Source organism: Toxorhynchites rutilus, chromosome 2 (assembly GCF_029784135.1).
Source record: "Toxorhynchites rutilus septentrionalis strain SRP chromosome 2, ASM2978413v1, whole genome shotgun sequence".
NCBI classification, from domain to species: Eukaryota; Metazoa; Arthropoda; class Insecta; order Diptera; family Culicidae; genus Toxorhynchites; species Toxorhynchites rutilus.
Window position 1 is genome coordinate 90,751,120 of NC_073745.1, and position 26,372 is coordinate 90,777,491.

A 26,372-nucleotide genomic window follows, 5' to 3' on the forward strand; every position below is an offset into this window, starting at 1 on the left:
ATTTTTTATATTTCTTCTTGATGGCTAAGGTTTTTTTTTCACATAACACATACGAAAATCAGAGAGGCGTTTTTTCCGTTATTGAATTATGAATTTCCGATGGTCCGAGAAATCGTATTTTTTTAAAATTATTTTTTTTATTTCATACCTGTTGAACTACTGGACCGATTCATATGACATATCAAATCGTAGTTCAAAAGTTATGAATTTTTGAAAAAAAAAATTTTTGGAAAAAAGAGGAAAAAAAATGTTTTTGGACCACCCTAAAATGGATGGGCACCTTAATGAAAAAATAAAAAAGGTTCTAATACTTTGCGATAAGGAACAAAACTACTGCTTTTCACGAAAATCTGAGAACCACTATATCGTGGCATACCGTTAGAACCACTCATTTTTTTTTTAGTTTTCAGATATATGTAAGAGCGCGGTTGCAATGAAGCAGATAGTGTGGGATATAATACCTATCTTTGTCTATAAGACTAACCATTTGAATATTATTGTTTTGCTCAGACGCTGAACATTAAAAAAAACAAAAACACCAATGTTTCATTACTGTACAACCAGATTGAGAAACTCTCACTGTTGCGAGCGAAGACCTTCCAAACGACGAGGGACTGGTATTCCTGTCCCAACTCCACGACCGACTGCCAACTAGTACTAACTGAATAATTCGATCGACTTATTTCGGATAGACTTTAAAAATACTGTTGCTTCTTCAACGTTTGTATTTCGACTTTATATTCAATATAATTAAACCTAATCGACGACACACCGGACCCCGTTGAAACCGTCCGTTTCAACGTTTATTGTGGTGGTTGGGATGCTCCATTATCCTCTCCCAACACCCGATGCTCATGGTTTCCTTCGTTCTCCAGCGGTAGGACTCGAACTTCGGTGATGGCTCGCTTGTACGTTCCTTGACCAGTTCGTACGAGTACCACCCGTACCAACCCATCGGAACCGACGTACGTCTCTACCACCCGGCCAAGATTCCACATGAACGGTGGTAGTCCATCCTGCTTAAGCAAGACTAGCGCTCCCTTTCGGACGTTGGTAACAGCTGTCTTCCATTTCGATCGCTGGTGAAGTTGGCTGACATAATCCCTGGACCATTTGTTCCAGAAATCTTGCTTCAATCTCTGCATTTCCTGTAATCGAGAGAGACGCATCAAATTTACGTCTGAAACATCGGGCTGAGGTATCGAGAACATTGGCTCCCCGATCAGAAAGTGGCCGGGAGTCAATACGTCAAGGTCATCTGGATGGTCTGTTAAGGGAGTGAGAGGCCGAGAGTTTAAGATACATTCGATGTGGGCAGCAGCAGTAGAGAACTCGTCCAGTGTATAGGATCTGTTTCCGAATATCCGGCGGAAGTGATATTTGAAGGATTTCACTCCGGCCTCCGACAACCCCCCGAAGTGTGGTGAGCGAGCCGGGATGAAGTGGAACTCAATTCCTGAATCCAGGCAGTAGTTCTCCCATTCGTTCGTTTGGAACTGCTGCAGATAACGCGCGCGTGCTGCTCTCAACTCGCGATCAGCCCCGACGAAAGCTGTCGCATTATCACAATGGAGCTCAAGTAATCGGCCGTATCGCGAGACGAATCGTGTAATTGCGTTTATACAGGCAGCGGACGTAAGGTCGGGAACGATTTCAAAATGCACCGCCTTTACCGCCAGGCAAACGAAAACCGCTATATACATTTTCACGTTTGCCCCCCTCCCATATAACGGACGAATTAGAAATGGCCCGCAGTAATCGAGGCCAGCCTTTGAAAACACTCGGGACGGAACAACTCTAACCGCAGGTAACGGTGCCATTTGCTGGTGCATATTAGGTGGGCGACACTTGAAGCAGGTAATACAATAGCGCACGATCTTACGCACCAGCTGCCGACCACGCAAAGGCCAAAACCGTTGGCGCATGGTTGCTAACAGCAATGAAGGTCCAGAGTGAGCTGTTTGCAAATGCAGTGATCGAGCTAGGAGGAGGCTCAAGCGATGGTCTGCTGGGAGAATCATCGGATATTTAGAATCGTAGGGGATTGACGCATTCCGCAAACGTCCATCGAGGCGTAGTAAACTATTGATGTCGAGGAAGACATTCAGATGTTTCAGGGGGGATTTATTATCAAGTTCGACCGTGTAGTTGGAATCACGTCTTTGTAATTCGAGCTGTATAATCTCACGATGAAAAACTGTTACCTGTGCCTTACGAACGAGGATCTTCAACGCGCTATCTATCTCGTGTGGTGTAATCCTTTCAAAGTTACGTTCATCCTTCTGGCGACGACAGTTTGCGGCAAACCGGATGCACCATGCAGATATTCTCAGCAAGCGTCCCAGCTCGGCGTAACGATCAAAAATGGAATTATCCACGACGATGGAAGTCAAAGCGATGATTTGGCGCCGTTCCTGGATAACATCGATGTCTGATGAGTTTGGCAAGATTTCAGGCCAGTCCTTCGGTCCAGCGAGAAAGTTTGGACCGTGCCACCACAATGTGTCTTCCTGTATTTGTGTTGGGCGGACGCCACGTGAAATACGATCCGCTGGATTTAGATGTGTAGGAACGTGTCTCCATTGAGAGCCTCTGGTGAGACCCTGAACCTCAGTTATTTTGTTGGAGACGAACACCTTCCATTTTGTAGACACCGAACGAATCCAGTGTAGTACCACAGTTGAGTCTGTCCAAAATGTAGCACTAGCGACGACGAATTCAGTGGTCCGTAATTTCTGTACCAGCTGACTTCCGAGAACCGCAGCACATAACTCTAGGCGCGGTATTGATAAGCCACGTAACGGAGCGACACGTGACTTGGCGATCAAAAGGTGTCTTTCAATTTCTCCACTTGCGTTTTGTCCCACAACATAGACACAGGAACCATACCCTCGCTGAAACGCATCACTGAAACAATGGAGTTGATATTCGCGTTGTTGATTGGGAAGCACACACCGGGGCACTGTGAGCTTCGCGAGAATGGGTAATTCCACACGAAAATTCTGCCACCAATTGCTGTCTTCGTCAGATAACTCTTCGTCCCAAGATAGACACTTCGTCCATAGCTCCTGAATGAACATTTTGACGTTAATCACTACCGGTCCAAGGAATCCGAGTGGGTCGAAAAGCTGAGACATCTCCGACACCACGACGCGCTTGGTTACTCCATTCAATTCCGTCAGCGAAGGAATTTTTATTCTGAAGCAATCTGAGCTGGCATCCCATAGCAGTCCGAGAGTTTTTGTAAGATGGGACTGACCGATTTCGATTTGCGAAGCATTTTCCCACAGCTCGCTAGGGATGTGTTGCAACACTCTTGAATCGTTTGTGCACCACTTCCGCAATGTGAATCCTCCCTTTGCTAACAGAGCCTGCAACTGTCGACAAGTCTCCGCTACCTCCCCTGGATCGTCTCCTCCGGCCAAAACATCGTCAACGTAGAAACGTTCTTTTACGACGGGTGCCGCAAGAGGATATTTCTGTCCTTCGTCCTCTGCCAGTTTGTTGAGCACAGCAGCTGCATGGTACGGAAAACTAGTGAGCCCGTACGTGACCGTTTTGAGCTGATATGTTTGTACTGGCTGCGAAGGATCTCGGCGCCAGAGGATCTGCTGAAACTTTCGATCTTCCGGGTGTATCCAGACTTGGCGGAACATTTTCTCCGCGTCAGCCGTGAAAACAAACTTGGGCATCCGGAAATTAATCACTGTCGAGATCAGTGGGGGCTGTACGATGGGGCCAGTCTGCAACACTTCGTTTAGTGATAGATGACCAGTTGCTTTGCTGCTGGCGTCGAAAACGATACGGGTTTTAGTGGTGCTGCTTTCCGGACGATGGATGGCGTGGTGCGGCAAGAAGAACTGCGGGCCCGCGACGCGTATGACCACTTCCATATGTCCCAAATTGACGTATTCATCCATAAACCTGATGTACTCTTCTCGAAGGCTTGAGTTTTTAGCGAAACGTCTCTCGATCATCAAAAGGCGGTGAAGAGCAGAGCTGTAAGAGTCACCAAGCAGCGGCAGCATGGATTGTCGCAGGGGGAGACGAACAGTGTAGCGACCATCTCCGCTCCTTGTGACGTTTCTTGTGAAGTGGTGTTCCACTTCCCTTTCCTCCTGGGTCAGAGCCTTCCCAACATCGAAGTCATCAACTTCCCACATTCGAGCTAGCTGGTCATTTAGATCTTGGTCAGTTACCAAGTGGCACGACACCAAACCAGGTGTGGGAGTGTGAGCCTTCCCAGAGACAACGTAGCCTAAGAGTGTTTTCTGTAATAGAGGGTTTTTTTTTTTTTATCTTCGCTTATTTTTCGTCGGCCTATTTCCGCCACTTTAGTGCCAATCACCGACATCAGGGAGGCGACTCCACCTGTTCCTACCTATCAGACTCAACAACTCATGAGCCGGGCCAACTTCTTTTACTTCCGCTCCGAAGGAAGACGTAACCAGAGATTTTTCGCCTCAGAAAATCCCAACGACGCCAGCTGGGATTGAACCCAGGCCGATCGGATTGTGAGGCTGTTACGCTAACCATACAACCACTGGCGCCGTCTGTAATAGAGGGTAATTATCAGCGATTGTGATTTGATGAGATTCGAGAAGAGTGTAGAATAATTCCGCTCCGATAATTAGATCGACTCTTTGACTTATGTTAAATTTTGGATCGGCTAGCTGCAGATTACGAGGCATGTTCCATTGGGAAATATCCACATGGCGACTAGGCAAGCAAACCGTTAGTCTTGGCAGCACCAAACAGTCGAGTATATGCTCGAAGTTTCCAAACCGAGAAGCGATCATAACATCGACTTTAAAATGAACGCTTACTGTTGCTTGGCCTATTCCGCTGATGGGAAGATTGATTCGCGAACGTTTTAGACCCAATTTTTGCGCAAGGGATTCGGAAACGAAATTCGATTGTGAGCCACTATCAAGTAGTGCCCTGGCATAATGATAGGCACCGTTGATATCTCGAACTCGTACCACGGCTGTTGAGAGGAATATGGTTGCTTGATAAGGCTCATTTGATTGTGTTAACGATGCGGCTGGAACATGGGAACTATATGGAAGCGGCTCTGATTCGAAAGGACCGTACAAATCCCCACCGGCGACGAAGAAGGGGGACTTTCGACCGAAGTGCTTATCGACAGCGGTCTACGCGAAACCGACTTAATTGCCTGGGGTAATGTATGTGTTGGTACCACCGATGGTACCATCGCGCCCGAATACGAAACTTCTGATTTAGAAGTGGTGGCTGGTGTGGCGCAGACTGCTATGCGTGTATGTGATGTGCCTTCTTCGTCGCTCGTGCTAACAGCTGCGGGGATCGACGTTACTGTTGGTAGATGAAGCAGGCTGTGGTGCCTTTTGCCGCAGATTCTACAAAGACCACTACGGCATTCCTTGGCCATGTGGCCACCCCTTAAGCAATTGATGCACAGGCGATGACTTTTCGCGAAATCGAAACGGTTATTCGGAGTCAGCTTCTGGAACATTTCACACTGTGTTAGAGGATGAGAGTTTTTACATCCGGGACACTTCGACACACTTTCGGAAGCAACATGGGAAGAGGAAGCTTTGCCTTTCACTGGTTTAGAAATGTTTTCAACGGGAGTATTGACAAATGCAGAGCACTTCTGTAAAGTACGGGACCTTTTGTGCATAAAGTCGAGTAAGTCGTCGTATTTCGGAGTTTCTTCCTCCTTGCACTGAGTCTCCCATTCCAGCAGGGATTTTCCATCAAGCAAGCTACTTAAACGTTCCACTAGGAATGAATTCCAGTGGTCGTTTACGTCTTCAAGTTTGTCGAGGATTCTAACGTGTCGGTTGAATTCATCTGCCAGCTCGTCCAAGGCAGCAGCGGACCCCTTCTTGGCGGGAGGGGTTTTGAAAAGAGCTGTCATATGTTGCTTGACTAGGTAATTTTTATTCTCATATCGGTCGGTGATGATCTTCCAGGCTATAGGATAGTTATCCGCTGTAAGGGCGGTAGACGAGATTAAACGTGACGCATCACCCGCTAGCGAGCTTCGAAGGTAATGTAGTTTTTGAACCGCTGACAGCTGGGTGTTCGAATGGATAACCGCTTTAAAGAGATCCCGAAATTCTATCCATTGCTCCGGTTTTCCGCTGAACTCCGGAATCCGCAGTTCCGGAAGCTTGACGGACATAGTAGGGTTCACATGCACGGGCGGAGTCTGAACTAGAGGCGCAGACTGAAGAACGGAGGCTGTTTGCGGAAGTTTACCCATTAGAGACGCCTTCAACTCAAAATATTTATCTTGGAACTGCTCACGGTCATCAAGAAACTCTTCTTCCCTATCCTCGATCAATTCTATTTCATCCTGCACACTCTCAAATTTCCTGAATAGCTCATCGAGCCGTTCGATCCGTAGCGCTACCTGATTTATTTGCGAAACCTCGAAATTTTCATCGAACGTTTTTATCAGCTCAGCCGAAGCAATAACCGATTCTCTCCGACGCAAAAGTGTTTTCAGGTTGAGAGCACCCTTTCGCAGAGCCGATTTCCTCATCTTTCGGTTAAATAGTAATTTTACCCACCTTCAGATACGGCTTAGCTAAACTTACTCCTCCTCGACCACGTGTTCTTTATAACCTCACTCCCAAGTACTGGAAAGCTATTTGGCAGCCTCGAGTATCGGGACTGTCGGAACGGTCCTCTTGATCACTGCTTCGATACGCCGGAAGTCTCCTTCGTGATTCCCTCGACAGATAGTAGTGTTGTGGCCACTGGAGCCACCGACGACAGGATGGTGTAGCGGGATACCACTTATAAATCTTCCGGAGCACGTGGTATCAGGATCCTTTGATCCACGAGACGTCGACAGAACGGGATTTCCTCCCGGGTTTCGGCACCAGAATGTTGCGAGCGAAGACCTTCCAAACGACGAGGGACTGGTATTCCTGTCCCAACTCCACGACCGACTGCCAACTAGTACTAACTGAATAATTCGATCGACTTATTTCGGATAGACTTTAAAAATACTGTTGCTTCTTCAACGTTTGTATTTCGACTTTATATTCAATATAATTAAACCTAATCGACGACACTCACTACTTTACAATATTATGGATGGATAAACTCTCACTACTTTACGATATAAACTGCGACTTTGCATGAATTATGATAAGTCTCTAATTCGTAGACCATCTTAAGTTCTCAATCAGTTCAAATAATCTATTCGAAGTGGTTTCGAACAAGATACGGCAGATTGTAGTCTGTATCGTTTCATTCCACTGTTCGGCTAAGCTTTTCATAACTCTCATACTGATTGTTAGCTGCATATACTATTCGTACGAACCTTCTTTTAGGTTCTCAATTGAGTTCCGAGCTGACCAGTCCAAAGTCCCTATTCATAGAACCATGCCATGGTAAACCAGATTTTATGAATTGATGCCAAATTCCCTAATTATTATGACGGGTTTACGTTTCCATTTCCAACTATGGTAAAGGAACATGTTTTCAACACAATATTTATAGACACTGAACACATCATATCTCTCCTAGGCGATACTTTATGAGATGAAATAGTAACCAAACCCTTGTAATTATTATTGAAACAAGTGAGGAAAAACTATTTTTCAAAAACATACCGCGAATGTCCAAAACCAAGTCCCATCATGCGACATATAAAACTTCTTGGTTTGTCGAAATAAGCTCATTATAAGCCATTTCAAGGATTTTTGACCACATTAGGGTAACCCGAATGGTCTCCGGATGACCTACAGATCAGTTTTTAGATCGTATGGAATGCAAGACCACATCTTTAGGTGGATTAAATCAGGTTTTTGTATCCTCAAACCCTCGAATTATCATTAATACGAGGTGAAGAAATCAATGGTTTTCTATACATTTATATGCATATCACTTTAGAAAATCATGAAAAGCATAGATTGATCAATTTCACTCCGAAGCAACGCCTTGAAATTTTTCCAAATTAACGCTTGAGGATTTTTTCAACAAAACTTTCCATAACGTTTATACTGGTTTTAAAAAAACAATTGGGAATCAATTTAGCAAATAATTTCCGAAATATTAATATTTTTCTGAAAATCGTGACCAATTTGCTCCTGGTTTACAGTACTTCAAAATCATTTACTGCTGTTTTTGCACAGAACCCGTCATGATGATTAGGCAATTTGGCATCACTTCATAGAATCAGGATAGCCATGGCATTCTTTGATGAAAAGGAACTGTGAAAAATACATCTGAAAATCACTGAAAAAACAGAATGAATCATCATTCAACCATCTTCAGCTGCTTCTACAAACACAAGCCTTCGACTTTATTTCATTTTATTATTTTTTAAATTTTTTAATACACTTATAAAATGGTGGTATGTTGTACATAAGAAGTTTTTTTAGTTTTCCGATATACTTCTGATTTGGACCTGTACCGTAAACAATTGGACAATTGTAGTAGTTTAAAGAAAATAAAAGTAGTCTACAATATTTTGAGCCTCGCATGCGTCACACTGATATACAGGAGGTAAAATAAAAGTTTCGTGAGGGCTGGTATAGGATTTTTTCGTAAAGGAAAATTTCTCGACATCTCTGGGTTGTGATATTCATTTTCTATCCAAAACTAGGCTTGCGGTTAGACTTATGCTCTGGTGGACCAATTGGCTGCAAGGACCTGGTGGGGACCGTATCGGCTCTGTGGCGGACAAGATGAGTGTTGGCTTCTCTTTTGATAATTTAATGTTTTGATAACGCATTTAAATAAAAATTAGAGCAAAAGGTGGTCTCAAAATAATATTTTTTTTCAAAATTTCGAGACGCCGGAAAATATACATAATTTTTTGTACCGCGAAAAACACTCTAAAAATGCTGAAAAAAATCAAATATACCTAAAATAAACGTAGGAAGAAGTTTCAATATAAACTAGAGTAGTGCTGAATCTCAAAATAAAAAAAAATAATTTAAATTAAAAATGAAAATTAATTTAAATTTTTTTTCAGTATTTGTTTTTTGATAAAAAATTGTTTGAAAATATTGATCGATACACCTTAGCAAGATGTACTTTCAGTATTCTTTTCATATTTTCGTCTCAAAGCTATCGAGAATGGCGTGAAAAAAACGAAAAGGTGCAGTTTTCACTTTAGATCCTTTGTTGTACCATATAAGAACTCAAAAACATGGTACTACTGCCAAAATTTCATATACCCTATACAATATTTTCCATACAGCTGGTGATTTGGTTTGGGGGCACTGTGGTTCTCAGTTTTTCGTGAAAAGTGGTAGTTTGGTTCCTTATCGCAAAATAGTAGACTCGTATTTTTTTGTTTTTCCGTTAGGGTGACCAAAAGTCATTTTTGGAAAAATTAGAAAAAACAAAAATTTTCGGACCACCCTAAAATGGAAATGGTAACCCTAACGAAAAAAATAAAAAATATCGTATCGCTAAATATATAAGGAACAAAACTACCATTTTTCATGAAAATCTAAGAACCACTATATCGGTTTGACATGTAATGGCTGTATTATTATCTTAAAAAGGTGTTCGAAATGTTTTTCTTCTTCTTCAATGGCACTAACGTTCCTAGAGGAACTTCGCCGTCTCAACGTAGTATTACTTGCGTCATTTTTATTAGTACTTAGTTGAGATTTCTATGCCAAATAACACGCCTTGAATGCATTCTGAGTGGCAAGCTCTAGAATACGCGTGATCACAGTGCAAGTCGGAGGAAATTTCTTTGACGAAAAATTCCCCCGACCAGAACGGGAATCGAACCCGAACACCCGGCATGTTAGTTATGACGCTAACCACTCGGCCACGGGAGCGCATCGAAATGTACACTTGACAAAAAAAAATTTGTGGAACAGAGTGCGAAGTCGGAAATTTTAAGTGATTTTGATCATTTGATCATTTTTTTTAACCCATTTATTCATTTATTAGGCTCGTTAGCATTTTAGCTGTAACAGAGCCGGGTTTAATCGTGTACGTGTACATATGTTTATGTTTCTATAAATTGTAAATTACACAGTAGTTGAGTAGTCATTTAGGCGTTAAGTTTTTTGTTCCTTTACATTATGGTAAATTACACAGTAGTAGCCATTTAGGCGTAAAGGTATTCTTTCTGTTCTTCCATTGTTCAGCAGACCGGACAGCGGAGACAGTTGATATTGATCATTGTTGGGTTATTTATAGAAGAGAAGCCCGATGTTTCTTGCAGATTGCAGAGACGAATGAACTCTCAGAGTTTAAAGTCTCTCTAATTCAATACCTTCCTTCCTTCCTTCTTGCAGAGCAGAGCAGTTGTATGGATGAATCGATCTACTTTCGACCGTGGATCGATCTCCATCGCTGATGATGGTTGCGTGGACGTGTAGTTATTCTATAAAATCACAAAGATGGTCAATTGAGAGCCTTGAGTTTGAATTCACGATCGATCGCTTGGTAAGCGAACGCGTAACCAAGTGGCTACGAAGACCCCCATTTGATCATTTTGAAGCTACAACTTCCAGGTATTAGAATATTTTACGTACATATTTTTATATTGGTGTGTGTAGGTGTAGTGGGCAACAACATCGGGAAGAAATGAAAAATCGATTTTTCCTTATTTTTCAAAAATATTCTGGACTAACCCAATTTTTTGCCAACCAACTCAACACCAAATCCAATTAACCTCATCAATCAGCTTTTTTTGGTTCACAGATGTTTAGGGAATACACTAGGCTAAAAATTTGCCTGCAAACATTAGAACTTACTGCGTTATTTGCAGAACTACAGTGAATTTTGTAAAGCGCTATGAAAATCCTGTTTTTGGCACTTTTTTCAAATCGATGCAAAAAAATTAAATAATTTTTTAACATATAGAAATAATTTTTTAAATTTTAATTTTTTTTTTAAATTTAAACAAATAAATTCTGCACAAATTTTCCTTGTGCACAATTTATTGGTGTTTTCAAAACAGCCTTTCGATTTGCTGTGCGATGGATGCTTATTGGATTATTCATCATCAAAGACGAAGGGGTGTTTTTTCATTCAAACTGGAATATCTCTGTGTGAGAAGGTCCTACAGGAACGTTGTTGGAACCAAAAAAAAAGCTGATTGATGAGGTTAATTGGATTTACTGTTGAGTTGGTTGGCAAAAATTTGGGTTGGTCCAGAATATTCTTGAAAAAATAAAGAAAATTCGATTTTTCATTTCTTGCCGATATTGTTGCCCACTTCACCTATACACACCAAGATAAAAATATGTACGTAAAATATTCTAATACCTGAAAGTTGTAGCTTCAAAGTGATGCTCCTTCCATCGATATGCGTTGATTTTTCACGAAACACAGCATGTCAAAAATCACTTAAAATTTCCGACTTCGCATTCTGTTCCTCTAATTTTCTTGTCGAGTGTATTTTCGACATTAAAAAGTAGTGAGAAGAGATCTGCATGATGATGTGCGAATTCGCGTTTGAGTCACTGTATGCGCAGAAAACATTTTTTTCTTTCGATTCTACACAGTGAAACAAAATTCAAGACTGTAGAGGAGATGTGTCTAAAACGCGTCTGCCGGGAAATTTGACCCGCCTGATTTTCTCGTAAACCAGCATAAATAGAAATGCAATGGAAATAGGTAATCGTGCTTGTCAATGATAGAATCCTACCATGCAAGTTTTACATTTGTAACATGCTTTAAAAAAATAAGAAAAATAATTTTCTTTGGAAGCGATTTTCGATGTAATTTTCTACATCATTTCTATAAGGTTTTTGTTGCTTGAAACCGATTCAGAGGCGATAACTGTGGGTCATATTTATTGAGTTGAATTCCCAGTGAATATCTCAGATGAAGAAAATGGTAAGAAAGGATTCTTTTCTTTCTCAATTTGTTATTTTCCGCATCGGTTTACCATCGGGCAGTATGGCATACCCTCGATCGGGGCAATTTGCTCGCTTTCGGCCGTAAACATTCTCACGGGAGAAATAGCTTGTATGTGAGGGATGCCAGATGATTTTTTCAAATATCTCTGCATGACACGAATAAATGTCTTCAAATGTATGACATGATGAACAAAAATGAGAAAACCATCACGATATTTCTAAATCATGTTCGATATTCTTTATCACACAAACAATTGTTTTCACATACTTTGGAATGACCTCAGTATGGGTTCACAAAATTAAATGTCTTGACAACGAAAACATGTCTTCACATCTGGCATCTATATTATGTGCTCAGAGAATGTAGGAAAACAAGAGCGCGGACTGGAGAATTAATGCACGAATACTGGGAGAACACGCTCACCTCTTCTCTTCGCTGGTGGGCATGAAGGGAATAGATTGATGGAATCTCTCATTCATACAAGCTGTTTCTCTGAGCTTTATAGTTTCTGAGAGAAACAACTCAAGGGCATATTATACTTCTGCTGGGCCATTTAACACCATATGATTGTGAAATTAGAATTTGGGCGCCTTACAAAATAAAATTCGTAGCACTTTTGTTATTCAGTATCTAAAATACAGAACGAGTACAGATGACTGAGGGTTAACTAATCTACGTACTGACGTAGTTGTTACCTTAAAATTTTAAAGCACGGTCAAGATAAATCCATTCTCGCTTAGGGGGTGCGTATTACACACTTCTCCTATATATAATCGCCCTAGTGGAGGCGTAGTTTCCATTCTTTACGACATGCGCCGGCTATCCTTATTGCATCTTTCGATGAATTTGAACCGAACAGGTTTGTATATGAAAACATTGTATTTTATTACAAAATAAATATTTCTATTCAAAGTCATTATACGCTAAAGTCTAGTATTTTCGATTATTTAATTATGACATTTTGTTCGATAAATTGCACAAAACGATGAATTCATGAAATGGAACATTATCATGGATTTTCACGAACAATATTTGGCATATCTGCGTCAATCTCGTTCACCACTCAAAACAGTAATAATATTTCGTTCTACCTGTTTTGCTTCATCATAATAGAATCATTGAAAATGTTCTCCCCTCGTAAATTGAAACAGGGTTCTGCGTGAAATTATACAGAGCAAACTGGGCTATCCGTCATGCTGGATAACGTTACGATTACACCAATCACAAAATTGTCTCCACCGCCAAGTCTGAATAAGCCCACCCGGAGCTGTTTTCGTATTGATGCATTTCAACCCGTCTAACGTACACCAAATAATCGTCCTTTGTTGTGTACATATGTTAGCTTCGTGAACATTGACAGAACTAATCTAAAATTTCCAAAATTGTTTTTCGCCAAACAAATGTGAAGCTCTTACACTCTGATAGCGGCTGCAAAAAAATTCCTTTAAGAAAAATAATTAAACAAATTATCTTTTACCTGTAATCCTCGTAGATGAAATATGCGTATGTGAAATATTTCGAAAAACAACTAAACAACGAAAACCGAAATCGATTTTCGATAATTAAAAACACTTTTAACTCATACACTCGAGCATTGCACATTCACTGGACATTCCCTCCGAAACGGCCTGATAATAATTAAGACAACTTAGCTCGAGTATCGGGTCCAAATGAATCGCTGAAAAGCGATCGATTCTTTCATTCGTTCCAGAGGACCATATGCTGGCGAAGTCGGGCTCAATTATAATAAATATGATCATAAAGATAAAATTCATTAAAATGTCATATTATATAGAAATAAATTATGCCAACAGCAACACCGTGATGCCCTTCGCCAGCCTTCGAGATCAGAGTTCCCCATATCTGAATTCATCTCGCGCGGGTTTGTTGGTGTCTGGGAAGCCAAACAGGAGAATCATTCTCGTGGATCTCATTAATTCGAACACTACTGGACTCACGTACAGCCCGGTACACACACGCACCATCGGCACCATCTATCTCCGTAGGACCTCGCCGACATCGCAGCCGAAGAGGGCGCTGCGCTGCACCTTCGTGAGTTTAAATTGAAAGAGGTGTGGAAAAACGGTGACCGCCGTGCGCGCGATATGATCAGCGAAAATTGAGCCCAGAAGGAAGGACGAGAAAATTAATATTTTTATATCCTCAGCGCGCACCGTTCGATGATTTGTCACTGCGAAATCGATACATGTGGCTCGGTTTCGGTAGGAAAGCATTACACGAAACGCGATCAAATTGATCCGACACAAGAACACAAATATCCGGAATGTGTTCAATTAATTTGCCGCAAGAGGATTACGCGGATTCTATCCACGGCGTGTCGTTCTCCTGTATTACGTGGTATTGAAAACGGATGTTATCCGACCCTCAAGTGCGCTCGAAGCGCGCGCACACACTGAAATACAGCGTTGGCAGATAATGCCTAATTAATGAAGTGAAAACATATCGGCTTGCATTGGTTTTCTGTGGATGTTTAATGCCGCCACAGGTATCGATTGGCGCGAAATCGGATGAGGGGGGATTTAATTATCGCCCAATGAACGAACGTAAGAGCGCCGGGATTATTCTAATGAATAATTCGAAGCGTATCGATTGGCGATGGTCGCGATGGAACGAGACGATACGCAGGAAAAGCTGCCGGAATGGGACGGGTGGAAAGTAATTTTATATTCAACGACTCCAGACTGCTCCTTCCCTGCTCGGCACGGAAAGATCATGACCTCCACCAAACAAATGCTTGATTTACCGGTTCCATTCCGATCGGCGTGCAACTTTCTCATTGTTCTGCTGCTGGAACACTGTTGGGGTTCTCTCTCTTTTCCTTATTAAATTTGAAACCTTTGGAGGTGAAGTCGTGCAGTCATGAATGTCAAATTTATCTACCCATGCGACATACTACACATTATGCATTCATATACGTGAATTTGAAGGTTCGCCTTTCCTTGTGGCAGCAGGAAGAACGGTCTGCCTTCAACGAGCACAGTGCCTAGTCGATTCAGATATATGGAATATCTAACGTGACGCTGGGGGATGGGATATCCATAACTTCATAATTCGTCGTCGTCGTCGTCGTCGCAATTTCAAACGTGGGCGATTTCGAAGTCGTATGAACTGGAATAATGGAGGTGCCCTGCCTTTTGCATGAGCTCATATGCACAATCCCAGTTCACGAGAGACGCTATCTCACACGAGGAATTGTAGATTGTAATAAATGTCGAAAACAAAGTCAAAAATCATGTCGCGAAGGTAAAACGAGAAATTGCTGTCTGCATGACTCCGGCTTTAACATTGAGCCGCACAAAACGCGCGAGAAATTGACGCAAGCACAGCACTTATGAATCCTGTTCATACAAACGAGATTGAGAGAGTGCATAGTCTAAATAAATAACTGAGATTGACGACATAAGTAGATCTAGGTCATACGGATTACATTCATTACATTCATTCATTCAAACGTAGTACCAATTGGAATATGCGCAGTCCATCTGCTAGGCCGCTTCGGACACGCAAAACTAAATTCTACTTGAGTGGAAACGATTGCTGCGTGCGAGGAACGGGTTTGCTGGATCCTCACGCTGTTACTGCAGTTGAACGGCACAGTTTTATCTGTTTTACCGGTTTACCCAAGGAATAATCTTATTCAAATTAATTGTACATTAGTGTGATAGCAGAAGCATTAATGTTACCTTTCTTCCTCCAATCATAACACTTATTTTCTTTTTTCTATCTCCATTATCGGCCACTGGCACTACATTTCCCCCACCGTCCGATGGCAACGCGTCAATGATAAACTAAACGTTCCCAACGGAGCCAAGTTACAGAAGGAAATACGTGCAAATGACGGTGCCAAACATGGTTGAACTTTTTCAAATAAAATAGTGACTCAGCTGCATTATTTACGTCAGTGGTGGCCAACCTGCGGCCTTCCAGCATTGTTCATGCGGCCCGCGGCCTGATTTGAACAAAAATATCATATTGGAGAAATTAAGAATATAGTTGAACATTCTTCCATACAATTGAACAAAAGTAACTTTGTGAGTATTTCTTGTTAATCGTGTGTATTGATACCATTCAGCTGATCATTTTCTGTTTTCTTATCGGTTTTTTCCGAGCTAATTTAACCTTCTGACAATTGTTCTCGTTAGTACTCAAAGGACTTTCTCACTTTTTTGGTTCTATTTTGCTCACACTCGCATAAATTCGTGCAAAAAATGGCAGTAAAACCGGGTTTATACGTTGTCAGTTGATCGGTTGCGAGTAAACGTCAAACGATGCGAACAATTACGAACGTACCCTTACCATGAAATTTGACATTTGATCTGTATGAAACGAATATTTGTTAGCAATTGTTTCAGTTATGAAAGAAGTGAAATGAAAGTGAAAGACCAAATCACTGACAGTCATTTGCAAAACACGCTTCGCATCGCTATCTCTCACATTCAAGTTGATCTAGATAAAATATATGTATATAAAAATGGATATCTGTCTGTCTGTCTGTCTGTCCATCTGTCTGATTCTTATGGACTCGGAAACTACTGAACCGATCAACATGAAAATTGGTGTGTAGGGGTTTTTGGGGCCGGGGTAGGTTTTCGTGATAGTTTGAGACCCCTCCTCCCTCTCTAAGGGGGGGCTGACATACAAATGAAACACAAATTTCTGCATTACTCGGTAATTATTCAAGCAAATGAAACGAAATTTGGCATATGGAGGTTTTAGGGTGCAATAAATGATTTTATTCGGGCCCGTTTCCAGCGATACTGCGTATCCTCAACTAAACCCCGGTGTAACCCGCCTATTAAATTCAACCAGGAAGCATTTGGAACCGGAATGCATTGCAAAATTTCCATGGGAGCCCCGAATCCGCTCGACAAGTCGCGCCCTTTGAGGTATCCTGTCGTCGGAGTCCTTCCGGTCCTGTTGTCGATGAAAGGATAAGGGTCTCCCATCCGCCTACCCAAGGCAAGTACAGCAATTCAAACAGTTTCGATTCTTCTACAGAGGTATCTCCACTCTGAACGCGGTTTCTAAACTGTTTGAGCTAGTAGTCATCGAATCGATTTTCACTCACTGTAAACATTACATATCTATCGATCAACATGGTTTCATGCCGAAGCCCACAACCACCACAACGAATCTTCATCCGTTTACGACATATATTGCTGACGGAATGTCCGGTGGTGTGTCCCAAACGGATACGATTTACACTGACCTGTCCGCCGCCTTTGACAAAATCAACCATGATATTACAGTGCGTAAATTGGATAAGCTTGGCTTCAGCGGCAATGTTCTACATTGGCTTACATCATATTTGATCGGACGCTCCTTCGCGGTTAAAATATGCGATTGTTTTTCCGCAGAATTCCCTGCTACATCAGGAATACCTCTGGGGAGTCATCTCGGCCCACGTTGCACGTGCGAAGGGATGTGATTTGTATATGATGTGCTATTGGCTAGGACAGAATGCCCAGTGATTCTGGAGAACCTTTTGGTTCAATCTCGAGCTTTACGGGACCACGCATTCCTTCGAGTTCCTTTCCGTCGTACCAATCATGGATACAACTCAGCCGTATTGGGTCTTCAACGCCTGTTTAACAGAGTAGCTTCTGATTTCGACTTCCACTACTCAAGAAATGCGGTCCGTCAACAATTTATTGAAAAAATACGTAATTTCCATTGATATCATTAGGGCAATATTCCGCCTGTTGATAACGATTAAATAGATAAATAAATAAATCAATAAATACACTCTCAACTATGACGTCTTAGCTTTGATGAGAAGCAGCGATCGCAAAGCAATTCACAACAATGGTTTTTTTTGCAAATGTTACGTGCTTTGCCACTTTTTTCAAAAATACGTCAATAATACGTGAGATAAAGAAGTTAGAACCATTAACGTTGAGGGGGGACACCGGTCTGGAAAATCGAAAAAAGTGAATTTTTGTTTTTTGCATTTTTGGGAAGCTTATCCCCTCAGAAATGTTGTCCTAAAAGAATTTTTCGATATTTGATTTCGTTGAAAAGTTACAGCCAAAAGTATGAAGTCACCTCAAGGGGTATAGTATTGCTGCACGAATTTTAAAACGCGTTTTTCTCGAAACCATGTTATTTCAACTGGTGGTATCGATATCTCAGGATCTACTCGATCGATTTGGCTGAAATTTTTTGTCAGCATGTAAAAATGAATTATCTAAGGCGGTACATAGCCGTTTTTTTATATCTTATTTTTTTCGATTTTTAAAAATCGCTATTTAGAGATTTTTCATTTCAAAATATCTTATTTCTAGCAAATATGGCCGCCGTTTTGGCAATTTTTCAAAAACCCCGATGTAACGCTTTAGGTACTGTCCTAAAGTTTCAAAATATTCATTGAAATTTGTTCTACGACACCCCGTTGCTTCAGAACCGATACCACCAGCAAGGTACCGATTTTTAGACAGCATCTACGCATCCAGTTGTCAACAGCGTCATAATCATTATTCGTGCACTCAAAAAATGGAAAATACATCTCCAAATATGTCTTAAATAATAACCAAAATACACGAATACTTCACTTCATTCGTAACATCCGAAAAAAATCCACGAATATTCATTATTAGCCGCCCTTCCAGACAGGGGTCCCCCCTTTAAGGCTTTTCGGAATTAGTACCATGACCATTCGGAAGAAAAGGCTTCGAATCTTCGGACTGGAACTAGACAGCAATACTAAAAACATGTACACTTGCTCGCTTCACTCCAATCTAGATTGTTTCGTGCATATCGATGGCTTGGAAGAACTAATATCGTCGAAAACTGATACCAACAGGTAAATAATAAATAAACATAATAAATAAACAAATCCAGATTAGCGCCCCAAACATTTTATTTTTGGCTATTCGAACTGTCAGAAAGGCCAACGATTCTCATGCCTAGCGGAATCAGAACCGGACGGCTAGCCGAGGGGTCTTGATTGACATCAAGCAAGAGTTGAACCCAGTAAAAACATCCGTATCATCCGCGGAATCGGTCCAGTTTTCTAATGGTACGAAACAAGACTATCCCGAGAGGGATATTCCGTCAAAGAAAATCGGGAGCAGCACCATCACCATTTCTAATGGAAAACCTAGCGATTCGGCCGATTCTGATGGCTTAAATCAAGCACTGCGACAGGAGGTATCGAAGAGCTACAGAGAGCTTCATAAAGCTGAAATCCGAGTTACCGACCCACTATTTTCCCGTAGGTTTTGATTGGGTTTTGAATCTAAATAGATTAGATTATTATGTTCATTGATTTCGGCTTGTCTGTTCCTTTTTCGCGATCGTGATTCTCATCGTTGTATTAGTGTTTTTCCTCTGCATTTCGAGCCTCTTTCCGCGTTGTAGTTGTATATTGATGTACCGTTGTTAGAGACATACGATTGTGCATTGACTCGGTGTACCGTTATTGTGTATTTTTTATTTTCGCTGATTTGTGTTCTTTGTTAGTGAAATAAAACAATAAGACATTCTATCTTCCACGCCAATTTTTCGTACTGAAGCGACATCTACTGGATATAAAGCCAAGCTATCGCTCTGAAGCTTGAATGCTCGTTGTCTTTACGCTGCCTTATTGTAGGCACTTCCGAATCTTGATTCCACCGTCAACTAGGGAGACTGTGTAAATCAGCAGTAACCGTGATATCTTATCTCGTCTGATTGGTGAACAAAATTGTTCCGTCACTATGACTGCTACATGCCATGCCTGCGCTACCGATATCGCCGACGAATCCATCTTCTGTAACGGCTTCTGCAAGGCGGAATTTCACCTAAAATGTGTGAATCTCACCTCAGCGTTCTATAATGAGATGAAAAAGAACACGCAACTTTTCTGGATGTGCAAATCCTGTAGCAAATTGATGGATGACATCCGCTTCTGCAATACTAAGCAACGCTAAGCGCTCATAATGAGATCGCCCAGAGGATCAAATCGGAAATTCTGAACGAGCTGAAAAGCGAACTACGCATGAATTTTACCGCCCTGATCAACTCCAATTCACTTACACCGAAATCGTCAACACGCCCTGCGTACACTGCTGGATCGATACGTAGTCGACGTCTGTTTCCAGAACAAAAAGCCACTGAACGCCAGCAAAATGATCTGATGCATGTAACTGCATCCTCATTATCTCCATCGTTTGATAACTTCGCTGCACCTGCTCCCAAGCAGAAGTTTTGGCTTTACCTATCCCGCATTTCTTGCAATGTCACCGTGGAACAAGCTCATGAGTTGGCCATACAAAGATTAGGAACAAACGACATCGAAGTGTTCAGACTCGTCGCCAAGGGAAAAGATGTTAGCGGTATGTCATTCATCTCGTTTAAGCTTGGAAACAGTTCCGACCTAAAAGCTAAGGCTCTCTCGACTGCAACATGGCCTAAGGGTATATTGTTCAGAGAGTTCAAGGATAACAGACCGTTGCAAATTTTTGGCAACCCCCACGAACACCGAATGCAGATTCATCCTTATACTCAGTGACACCAGATCGCCAAGAGGGTGCCATGGTAGTATAAATGGTACATCGGCTATAAACACCCCAGAACGCATTGCCTCTAGCATCATGGAAGCATCTAACCCTCCCAACCCAGTCGCGCTTACTGCTCATTCTTGCCATCTCAGTCGTTCTGGCCCTGTGGTTGTGGACGATGACGGGGTCTTCCAAGCATTTATTCCAGGCAAGTATTCGTGTTGTTCGAGCCCTTCATCGCCTGATATTGTTCCAACTTGCAGTGCAACTCAATTTTCACCAGTCTCACCTCATCAATCACTTCTGGTTAATCAAACACTGGGACGCATCGAAAACAGTACTATGGAAGCCCTATTGCCCCCGCCGTAGTCGAGTCTCTCCCGCCAGCATTCAACAGTCGTCCCGGCCCTACGTGTGGGAGTGGTACTAGGGTCTTCCAGCTCGACATCAAAGGCAAGTACGATGGTCCTATGTACTCGATGACTTCGCCCATCGATTGCAGCCTCCTGTCACCTATCAGCAATTGTCCTGGTATGGCCACCACAAGTCATCAATTTCGTGGCCATCGAAATCCTCGAGTATCCATCTACTACCAGAATGTATAAGGATTGCGGACGAAGATTGAAGACTTTTTTACTTCCGTTACTGCTTCGCCATATGACGTACTCGTGTTAATTGAAACCTGGCTCGATGATGTTATACCTTCTAACATGCTGTTTAGCAGCGATTATTCTGTTTATCGGGGGGACCGCACTGCGTTGACGAGCACTAAGAAGCGTTAAGGCGGTGTCCTCATTGCTGTGAAGGATACCTTCCCGTCCAGTCTAATTCCGACTAACGTAGACAGCATTGAGCACGTATGGGTGTTGTTAAGCATGTCACAATGTAAGCTTGTCATTGGTGCCGTGTATATTCCTCCAGATAAGGCGTCGGATGTGCAGTTGTCTAATCTCCATATCGACTGTATGGAATCAGTAGTCTCACACTCCGGGCATGATTCGGTTGCTGTATTCGGTGACTACAACAGACCTGGACTGCGATGGATTCGAAACGATAATTCTAGATGTTGCGTGGACCTCACAATATCATCTATTACTCAATCCAACTCTGTTCTGCTTGACGGCATGAGCTCCAATAACATGTGGCAGATGAACTGCCTGAAAAACCACTCCGGGAATACGCTTGATCTGTTATTTTTCAATGGAAGATAACTAACTACTTGACTATTGATGAAATTGACAATCCTCTTGTTCCAACCGACATCCACCATCCACCTTTCTCATGTACAATCGAAATTGACAAGCCTTTACTAGAGCTCAATCACCATGAATTTGACGTCGAAGCACTTAACTTCAAGAAAGCTGATTTCAACCACCTCAGAAACCACCTTGGTCAAACGCTGAGCTATGACGTAGGAATAAACGCTGCAACGCTGTGCATAAGATTTACCGAAGAAATCGTACATCAACGAACAAAGCGTCGTTCCAATTCGCCAGCCGTCAATATAGAAGCCTGAACCGTCAACTCTATCGTAAACATGTGGTCTTTATGGAACGAAATGTGAAACGCAATCCAAAAAGCTTCTGGAATTTTGTGAAATCTAAGCGCAAAGAGTCTACACTACCTTCGGCAATGTATTTGGATGAACGACTGGCTTGCAGCTCTTCGGATAAATGTGAGCTTTTTGCTTCCTACTTCAGTTCGATGTTCAACCCCACCTCTGACAGTGTTGAAGCTGCTCTGGAACTAACTCCTGCTGGGAGCGCAGACGCTGATACACCTGAAGTATCATCAGAAGGGATACGAAAAGCGGTCGAGAAATTAAAAATTTCCTATCAGCCTGGACCTGATGGAATTGCAGCGTGTGTTCTGAAAAAAATGCTTCGAACATCTGGAGCAGCCACTCACTCATTTGTACAACTTGTCTCTGAGAACTGCAACCTTCCCGACTCGATGGAAAGCATCGTTCATGTCTCCGGTGCATAAAAAAGGAAGCAAAAACGATGTCCGGTGTTATCGGGGCATCACATTGCTGAGTGCTTGCTCAAAGCTATTTGAAATAATTATGTCGGAACACATGTTTCGTCAGGTGAGACACTACATTTCCCCGAACCAACATGGATTTTTTCCTGGCAGAAGTGTCACTACAAATTTGTGTGAATTCACATCCTTCTGTCTTAGCAAAATTGAAGAGGGCCGACAGATTGACGCCATTTACACCGACCTCAAAGCAGCATTCGACAAGGTTGACCATAGTATACTTCTGGCCAAATTAGCAAAACTTGGTTTCTCTGTAAGGCTCGTTAAATGGCTTCGCTCATATTTCCTCGCTAGAAAACTAGCAGTCAAAATTGGCTCTTGCACCTCAACCTGGTTTTAAAGCAGCTCCGGAGTTCCTCAAGGTAGCAATTTGGGACCGCTGTTATTTTCACTGTTCATCAACGATGCCATCGTGTATCTTGGAGCCGACTGTTGCCTGGTATATGCTGATGATCTAAAGCTGTACATTGTCGTCAACAGCATTGGAGATTGTCGTAAACTTCAAAAACTGCTTGATAAATTCGCTGCATGGTGTCGCGTAAACAGGATGCAACTAAGCATACCAAAATGCTCTGTCATTAGCATCCACCGCAAGATGAACCTCTTGTTGTTCGAATACACTGTCGGGGACGAAGTGTTAAGTCGAGTTCAAACGATTCGAGATCTCGGTGTCTTCCTTGATCCAGCTCTGTCATTCCGGAACCACTACGAAGACATCATAGACAAGGCTCGTCGTCAATTGGGATTTGTGAGCAAATTGAGCAGAGAATTCCGAGATCCTTACACGCTGAGATCCTTGTATTCGTGATTGGTTCGGTCGTTTCTAGAAACCGCTTCATTAATATGGGACCCTTATCATAGCACTATGGCGATGCGAGCGCATCGAATCAATTCAGGGAAGGTTCGTCAGATTCGCCCTACGTCTCCTGCCATGGAATGATCCGCTGAACTTGCACCGTACGAACGTCGATGTCAGTTGATAGGGTTGGAAACGCTGGAGCAAAGGCGGAAACGGGCTAAGGCAATATTCATCGCTCGACTTCTTGTCGCCATGATACATGCAAAGCTGACACGTCACAGCCTCACTGTTACTGATGCACTAGTCAGTCCAGACTACCTTGTCATATACGCACCGTGGTTTAGTCAACTTTTGGTGCGTAGTGACGTGTTTTCGACGCTGAGAAAGCTTCCGAAAAATGAGTGGAAAGCTAATCTCAACACAGGTCCGAAATTTGATTGTGCGTGATTTCCAGCGTGAGGAGTCTCAAGTGTTTTTTTTGCTGTTCGGTTTTCAGCGCACTTTTTTTGACAGATCACGATTCGTACCAAGTGTCGAAATGAAAGTTGAATAGTTTTCATTTCCAATTCATTATGGAAAGACTTACAAACGAACAAAGTTTGCAAATCTTTGAATTTTATTATTAAACTCAACTTTCTGTTAAAACTGTGTTTTTTTTTGTTTGATTGAAAATTTGTCTTTAGCGATAAAGCTCATTTTTGGTTGAACGGATACTTTAATTAGCAAAATAGTCGTATTTGGTCCGATGAGCAGCCACAAGCAATACTAGAGCTGCCAACGTATTATGAGAAATCTAGTATTTGGCGCGGTTTGTGATCCGGAGGAATCATTGAATCATTGACTTCTTTCAAAAGAATGGGTCAAGCGCAAAATTGAATACCATGCCAAACCGATATAATGATTGTCAGATTTTCATGAAAATTGGTAGTTTTGTTCCTCATCGTAAAATATTAAACCCGTGTATTTAATTATTTTTTTTCATCAGGGTGGCTACTTTCATTTTATGGTGGTCCGAAAAATCAGCTTTTTGCCCTTTTTCCAAAAATTACCTTTTTCAAAAATTCATAACTTTTTAACTACTGGACCGATTTAGATGATCGATATATCAAATTAAAGCCAATGAGCTAGTTTTGTTTGAAAAACATTACACTTGAAGAAACCAGATTTTGTTTTCGTAATTATTGATTGTAATTTTTTTTCATAGCTCATATGGTTTCGGAACTAAGGTCACCATATTTTTAATATTTTTTTTTGAAAGCTGAGGTTTTTTTACTTAACATATCCAAAGAGAGGTGTTTTTTCTCGTTTTCGAGTGATTTTGTTAACATGTTTTCAGTTTTCGTTCAATATTCCTATGCGACTGGAATCCAATTTTTATGCATATGAGGCATTTCAATTTGAATCCAAATTAGTATATCGATCCTCTGAATCGGTCCGGTAATTGAAAAGTTATGAATTTAAAAAAAGGCATATTTGGAAAAAAAAATGGAAAAATTATTTTTCGGGCCATCGGTTAGTTTTGAAAAATCATAACTCAAGAACAAAAAATAAATAAATAAAATGTTATCTAAAAAAATCTTAGCTTTCAAGAAAAAGTAATAAAAATCATAGCCCTTTGATCCCGAGAAAATGTAAACTATAAAAAAATACAATCAACAATAAAGACCAGAATCCAAAATTTATATAATATAATATTTATGAGTATAATTAAATTTATTTTCGAAAATTTAAAATTTAAAATAAATTTAAAAAAAGTTTTTTTGGAAAAAAAACGAGAAAAATTGATTTTTTGGGCAACCCTAGAATGGAAATAATCGCCCTAACGATAAAAAACATGGTCCAATGTTTTGCGATAAAGCCAAACTACCACTTTCACGAAAATCTGAGAACCACTATATCGATTTGATATGGCATGGCTGTATATATACATATCCATCGCACTTCTAGGTGGATTGACACTATTTTCGTAACTCATATAATCATTCAAAACACTTACATGTTGTTAAATTATCTTGAAATTATTGAGAAATTGATTTCTGAACATAATTCTTAATATAAAGTAATATTCATCACTTTGACCCATTGTCACCCCCTCTAAGAAGCTGGAATTGGGTCAACTTTCATTTAGTCGTAGCTCAGTGAAAAATTAATATTATTCAACAATTCCTTGAACACTTACGAGCGTTCATCATTAGAGAATATTTCGACTTAATCAGAATTGTGTTTTACTCTAATTTACGATAGTTATTCAACAAAAAGTCAAAAACTCCCTTTTTTGACCCATTTTCATCCCCATCGACAGTATATGAATGATGCTTATGAGTCTGATTTTGAATCTGTATCTGAATCTGGAATCTGAAAATTGGAATCTGGAAATTATCTTATTCCTATGTAATTTGCTTTATTTTGAAGTTTTTTTCTTCACGAAAAGTGTTATATTGTAACCAAGATGTTTTTAAATAACATTCAACAATAACTCACGATATCTAACGTGAAACTATCCAGTGTTCGAATTGTTAATCAATCTGTCATTCTTCCCACCACATTTTGTGTTCAACTCATATTATTCCCGTGCCGTAGATTTACCGAGACTTTCGCGCAAAATGTGTTATCGACTCACTAATTGCGGAACTATGCTTCCAGTTCGCTCCAGCGTCGGAGCCAATCGAAGATAGGAAAGAAAGCGACGGTCTTAAGTGAGTGAAAATTATATGGATTTGACATAATGAGAGGTCGCATTTGTGGCAATAGTCTGCTCAAACACGTTAGACTGGAACACATCAGGCAACATCTGTGTGACTGACAGAACCGCTGTAGGTTCTAATTCAATTACTGTGAGCTGTTGACCGGCAACATTTACCGGCTAAACGCCATCGTGAGAGGCCAGATCACGCAAAGATTACCACGACTACACCGGTGGCCTTGCCGTGATGGGCTGAGAAGCGACAGAATGTTACACCATGGCTAAAAATCCGTTAGAGAAAATTAACTGCTGGAGCCTCCGTTCTTCTGGAAAACTCAAATGTTTACACGTGGGGAAGTGAATCAAAGAGGCAAAAGGCTTGTCGACCGTTTGAAATTTTCATTAAAAGCAAGTTTTTTTAATCGAACGGAAAATAATTGTTCCGTTGCTCGAGTACAATAATAGAAATCAACATTTCTCAATTTATTAAGGGAACAATAAGTGTTCA

At 41.3% G+C, this 26,372-nt stretch overlaps 2 protein-coding genes across 2 annotated transcripts; both read right to left on the reverse strand.

Annotated features, from left to right (window-relative positions):
* Positions 1–803: 803 nt before the first annotated feature.
* Positions 804–4,163, reverse strand: LOC129765926 (uncharacterized). Its single transcript, XM_055766374.1, has one exon. It carries the CDS (start codon positions 4,161–4,163, stop codon positions 804–806), a length of 3,360 nt encoding a protein of 1,119 aa, XP_055622349.1.
* An 869-nt stretch (positions 4,164–5,032) lies between these two features.
* Positions 5,033–6,532, reverse strand: LOC129765927 (uncharacterized). Its single transcript, XM_055766375.1, has one exon. The coding sequence runs from the start codon at positions 6,530–6,532 to the stop codon at positions 5,033–5,035; it is 1,500 nt and encodes a 499-aa protein (XP_055622350.1).
* Positions 6,533–26,372: the final 19,840 nt, after the last annotated feature.